The sequence below is a fragment of the Macaca mulatta genome, chromosome 8 (assembly GCF_049350105.2).
Source record: "Macaca mulatta isolate MMU2019108-1 chromosome 8, T2T-MMU8v2.0, whole genome shotgun sequence".
NCBI lineage: Eukaryota > Metazoa > Chordata > Mammalia > Primates > Cercopithecidae > Macaca > Macaca mulatta.
Window position 1 is genome coordinate 63,175,399 of NC_133413.1, and position 6,000 is coordinate 63,181,398.

General features: G+C 47.8%; 1 protein-coding gene across 3 annotated transcripts in view; it reads right to left on the reverse strand.

Annotated features, from left to right (window-relative positions):
* ALKAL1 (ALK and LTK ligand 1) overlaps positions 1–1,475 on the reverse strand; it is a 29,683-nt gene extending 28,208 nt beyond the window's left edge. The window contains exon 1 of one of the 3 annotated variants that reach the window (XM_015145342.3): positions 659–1,461. In XM_015145342.3, coding sequence (XP_015000828.1) covers positions 659–848 — 190 coding nt within the window. In that variant the 5' untranslated portion in view covers positions 849–1,461. Of the gene's footprint in view, positions 1–658 lie in introns of all 3 variants that reach the window. The other 2 variants (XM_077942732.1, NM_001194437.2) reach the window with 2 other exon arrangements.
* Between the last annotated feature and the right edge of the window lie 4,525 nt (positions 1,476–6,000).

Below are 6,000 nucleotides of genomic sequence, written 5' to 3' on the forward strand. Positions count from 1 at the left end.
TGGGTGTCTCATGACCCTCTAGAGCGTAACTTTTTCCTCTCTCATTCCTTCCACTCCCCTTGGGCACCTAAGTAGCAGGAACCCGACTTGTCCAAAGTTGATTTGGGAGCAGCCGGCTGCGTCTTGGGCCCTTCTAAAATGATCTAGGAAAGGTTCCAGTAACATAAGCTGCCGCCTGCTGAAACTGGCGCATCCTCAGCCACTCGCTGCGGCCAGCGTGAAGGGGAAGGGAACTGGGCATTCCTGGCACCGTCAGGTGTCTACGAACAGCAATCTTAGTTAATTCTCAAAACCCCGGAAAACCCAGAAATGAGGCGCTGACAGGGACCTAACCTGTCCACCACGCCTAGGCCGGTGGGACTGAAACCCATGTCTTTGGGCTGCTTTACCAGTTTATTTCCAAAAAGGCCTCCCACACCTGGGAGGGGACATAGAAGGCTGGTCCCATTGCCAGCCGGATTTCTTTACTTAACTCTCAACCGTGGTAAATCTAATACGCTTACGACCTCTTTCTGAGAGCTGGGAATCTGCAGAGATGCTCTGTTCTCTGCTGTACTAATCTCAAGCTTCCCAAAGCGAGTGCCTCACCCAGCTCCTAGGGGAATCCACGGAGCCCCAGGTGCAGGGCAAAGGATGGGGCGGGACGGGGACATCCTACCTGCGCTCCGGGAGCCGCTGGGAGTCCGGCCGGCCCCGGCCGCGGGGAGGAAAAGTAACGGCTTGGGCTCCTCATTCGTGACGTGCGCTCCCCTGCGCCCCCGCGGCCTCCCGTGGGCTCCGGGCGGGGACAAAGCCAGCGCCAGCAGGAGGAGTGCGGGCAGCGGGGCACCAGGCTTGAAGGGCCACATGTTCGCAAGCGGGCAGAAGAGAGTGGGAGGCTCGTGGAGGATCCTGACGCAGTTCCGGAGGGTGCGCAGCCCAAGAGATGGCCCCCTGGACCAGAGCGCGGCTACGCGGCCGGCCGCAGTCCTCACCGCGCGCCTGCCCTTGTCTGCGTCCCGGGGGTCGGCTGGAGCTGCACTGGGACTCGGCCCCCAGAGTGCCGAAGCCTAAGCGCTGCGGGGCGCGGGGCGGGAACGGGAGGCGGTGCCTGGGGCCACCCGGTCGTCCCCCAGGATGAGGGCGTGTCCCAGCGCGCGGGACCCTCGGAAGTCCGTGCAGCCTGCCCTGACGGACACCAATCTCGGACTCAGGGGTTCTCAGGGCTCCCTACGCAACGCCTGCCTTGGACCCGGACCCTAAGCTCGCTCTCTGGTCGGCATCCCTGGGAGGACCCAGAAAGGTACCCGCCGCGTCGCCCCGGCGGTTCTCCCTGGGCTCTGTCTCCCGCCACCCCCACTCCGCAAGCCTCGGCGCCCGTCACGGATTCCCCTAGTTGGCTGGGGTCAGTAGAACCCGCGGTGCCTAGGTCGGGACGGAAAAAAGCAGCGCCGAGATGCGGCCTGGATGAGCGGAGATCGCCGCGCCTTGGACGCAAAGGTGCCGGGTGCGCTCACCTGCCGAGCCCCTCCCTGCTCGCTCAGGAACCATGGCCACTCCGTCACGCCAGCCGCCCCTGCCCCAGCTCTGGAGGCCAGACCTGCCCTCCTGGGCGCAGCACCGCGTTCTCTTCCGCGTGGGGGAGAAGAGGGCGGAGGAGGTCTAGGGCTGGGCACCGGGGACACACGCCCAGCTTCCCTGGCCATCCTGCATGGAGTGGCTGGTTTCAGTTCTTCCCCAAGTGAAATCGCCAGGGTTGACCAGTGCGCCCAAGAAAGCAGCCGGCTGAATTTTTCTTCAAATTAGGGAACTCTTCTAAAGAGTTTTAGTGTTAACAACTTAAAAAATGAAATTAAGACCAGTCGTCCTGATTAAAATAAAGTGAGCATCTCTGATCAAACCGCGCTCTGTAAACTGCTGTTGTTTTAGTTATTTCAGCCGCCTGCTTTATTGCTTTATATTAAGCATATTGAAAAATGTTGAAATTGCTCTCTAATCAACTGACTACTAATTATCTCCTCATATGCAAAGTGCAAACAGGTGAACGGAAGAGAACAGGAATAACTAAGGAAACTGAGGCTCCATTACTCCTTAGACATTGACCAATGTTACATTACTCTACAAAAAAAAAAAAAAAATCTTGTCGGTCACAGATCCTGAAAAATGACCTCAACTCCTTCAAATCGTTTATCTAGGTTTGGCATGTCCGACATGCCCTAGAAATTGGGGAAACAAAGCAAGCTTTGCAGGAGCGCTGTGAAATCGTGCCTTTGGATGATGCTCTTTTGAGGAAGCTGTTACACGGGTGAAGACTGCTTCTTCCAATCGTTTCACTGTCAAGCTTGCATAGGAATATGGTATTTCCTAAGCAAACACAGCGGTGTAACAGAATGGCTTCCACCACCGAAGACCCAGAAGAGTCTTCCTAGAAAAACAGGTTAAGAGTCTGAAGGCCCTACTTAGGTGGAATAAACGCTTTCTCACAGCTCTACTTAAGCGAAATAAGAAAACATTAGAAGTTCACAGACATTGACAGGCAGTTCAAAAATAATTTTATTGGAAAATAAAAAAATAGGGACTAGTCTGGAAAACGATGGGGAAATGCAGTATGAAATAATGCTGGAGAAGAAGTGATACTGAAACCATGACAAATGGATTTTTTAATCAACCATCTATCAGGAGCAAATGACAGCAAAACCTGAAAGCTGAATTATTTCCCTCTTCCTATACGTTGAAAGCTAGAGGAAATAAACAAAGCAATGAAGTTTTCGAGACTGACAGCTTGGGGTCTACTTTCAGCGTCATTAGCCATAGGACCCTGAGCAAACCATTTAGTCTTCTCTCTAGCAAGGTTAGGAGGTTGAACTTCAGTGGTTCTCAGACTGTATATCATGTGAAAGAGAGGCTGTAAAAAAAATGCAGGTTCCCACACCCCTCGGGATGCAGTCCCCCAGAAGAATCCCGTAAATCTGCACCCAGAAGAATCCCGTAAATCCGCATTTTAAGGGACTCTGGGTAGTTCTGAAGCAAGTGGTCCTTTGAAACCCACCTTTATTCGTTCAACAAAAATGATGTGAATGCACACTGTGGAGCAGGCAGTGAAAACACAGCGGAGCCACCACAATGGGTAAAATACACGAAATCCTCATCTTTGTGGAGCATCTAGCTTCAGGGATCTAGTTTGCCAACACAATGCTTTTATTGTAAATAAACAGGTTGCCTATAGCTAAGTCACTCTTTGCTTTTGTTCTTTGTTCATTGCGTATCTTTGACTACTTTTCTAACTGCCCCAACTAAATGCTGCTTGCCCTGCCTCTTGCTAATTTGTTTAGAGGCAACTTGAAGTGTTCATGTCGACATGCCCTCAGTAACACTTGCTAATTTATTATTTAGTGTATAAGGAGGGGTTATCCGTGTAGAAACGGGTACTTAGTAACTAACGTTTAAAGTAATCCAAAGTTTTTTAAACTGTAACTGTTACAAGCTATTTTAAGCCTTGAAACTCAAGGCACTTATTTTCTTTACAACTTAGCTAATAAATTAAACAAGTGAAGTTTCTTTATTTAACACCAACAAACCCTATTAAACATTTCAAAATACAATCACATATTTAATATAATTGATTTTCTTAAACATTTTTAAAAACAGAAAAGTCACAAGTATTGAAAAAATCCATTGCTACATCTCCCCCAAAATATTGGTAATATTGATAATATAAACTTGAGGTTCTCTAGACAGAACTAACAGGATATATATATATATATATATAAACTTAATAAACTCCTACACATATATATAGGAGTTTATTAAGTATTAACTTACACAATCACAAGATCCCACAACAGGCTGTCTGCAAGTTTGAGCAACAAGGAGACCCAGTCCAAGTCTCAGAACTGAAGAACTTTGGAATCCGATGTCCGAGGGCAGGAAGCATCCAGTATGGGAGAAAGATGTAGGCTAGGAGGCTAGGCCAGTCTCACCTGTTCACATTTTTCTGCCTGCTTCATATTCGCTGGCAGCTGATTAGATGGCTCCCACTAGATTAAGGGTGGGTCTGCCTTCCCCAGCCCACTGACTCAAATGTTAATCTCTTTTGGCAACACCCTCATAGACACACCCAAGATCAATGTTTTATATACTTCAATCCAATCAAGTTGACACTCAGTATTAACCATCACAAGAATAAGATTATGACACAAACCCAGAGAGTCGATATACCCCTGAGGTAGGACAGTAAAGGTATATTGCTGGCCTTGCCAGATGAAGGAAAATTGCTTCTGGTGGGCCTTATGGATGGGAATGGAGAAAATGGCATTTGCCAAGTCAATGTCTGCATACTGGATGCTAGGAGATGTGGTAATTTGCTCAAGCAATGAAACTACATCTGGTACTGCAGCTGCAATTGGAGTCACCACTTGGTTAAGCTTATGATAATCCACTGTCATTCTCCAAGATCCATCTGTCTTCTGCACAGGCCAAACAGGAGAGTTTAATGGGAATGTTGGGGGAATCCAAATCACCTCCCCTGCATCTTTCAAGTCCTTGATAGTGGCACTAATCTCCTCAATTCCTCCAGGTATGCAATATTGTTTTTGATTTACTATTTTTCTAGGTAGAAGCAGCTCTAATGGCTTCCATTTGGCCTTTCCCACCATGAAAGCCCTCAGCCTACCAGTCAGGGAGCCAATATGGGGGTTCTGCCAGCTGCTAAGTATGTCTATGCCAATTTTGCATTCTGGCACTGGGGAAATGACCACAGGATGAGTCTGGGGACCCACTGGAACCTAGTGTAAGTTGGACCTGAGCTAGAGTTCCTTTAATTACCTGACCTCCATAAGCCCCTACTTTAACTGGAGGACCATAATGACATTTTGGGTCCCCTGGAATCAACATCAGCTCAGAGCCAGGGTCCAGTAGCCCCCAAAATGTCTGATCATTTCCCTTTCCCAATGCACAGTTACCCTGGTGAAAGGCTGGAGGTCTCCTTGAGGAAGGATGGGGAAAAGATTCACTGCATAAATTGTCAGTAATGTAGTAGGGTCCTTTCTCAAGGGGACCCAGACTCAAGGGGTTCTGGGTTTGTAAACTAGCTCAAGTCTGGAAATTGATTGAGGGGCCATCATTCTCTGTTTTTGTAATTCAAATTAGTCTTTTGTCCATTCGAACTAGAATTTTTCTCCTTATATAAATTAAGAAGGAATGCAGTAGGCTTCCCATCAATTTCACTTCTAGGAACACTGTGATTAATTAGCCAATGGCAGAGCTCCACACGAGTCAGACTATTCTGATTGCTGCTTTGCCTCTGCTGTCCATTATGTTAGCTACGTCCACCTTGCATTTGACGGTTGAGTGCTACCACTTGGCCCCTGCCTCCTTGGGATCCAATTATGCCCATTGTATTTAAATTTTGTAGTTGAATGACTATGGTTCCCACCATTAGATCTGACATACAGAAAAGAGCAATTACAGGGCTCTTCAAAGATGCAAGTGCTGCCCTCACAAATCTTTATCACAATGCATTGGTAAAGGCTATATCTTCTGGACCCTCCCAGCTGGAATGAGTAGGTGTAAAGTGACTAAGCCACTCCACCATCCCAATCTCCCTAAGCCTTTGGATTCCCTCCTCTACATTAAACCAAGGGAGGTCAGGCATTTCCAGCTTGCTCTCAGTGAGCTATCTTTTAATCCATATTTCAGCTAACTGAGCAAATCAGCTATTAGAACCTTTTTTTAACTCCCCAAGCTGCAACATTAAAAGCAGAGTCCCTACTTAGTGGGTCCAAATCAATAAATTAAGCCTGATCCAACTCTATGTTCCTTCCACCATTATCCCATACCCTTAATGTCCATTTCCATGCCTGTTCTCCAGATTTCTGTTTATATACATTAGGGAACTTAAGCAGTTCTTTTCAAATGTAGTGCACCTCCTCATAGGTCACACTCTCCACCTTACCACTAGGGGCCTGAGAGGACTTTAGTCTAGTTATAGGTCAGGAAACAAACAGGGGTGGTGGGGGTGGC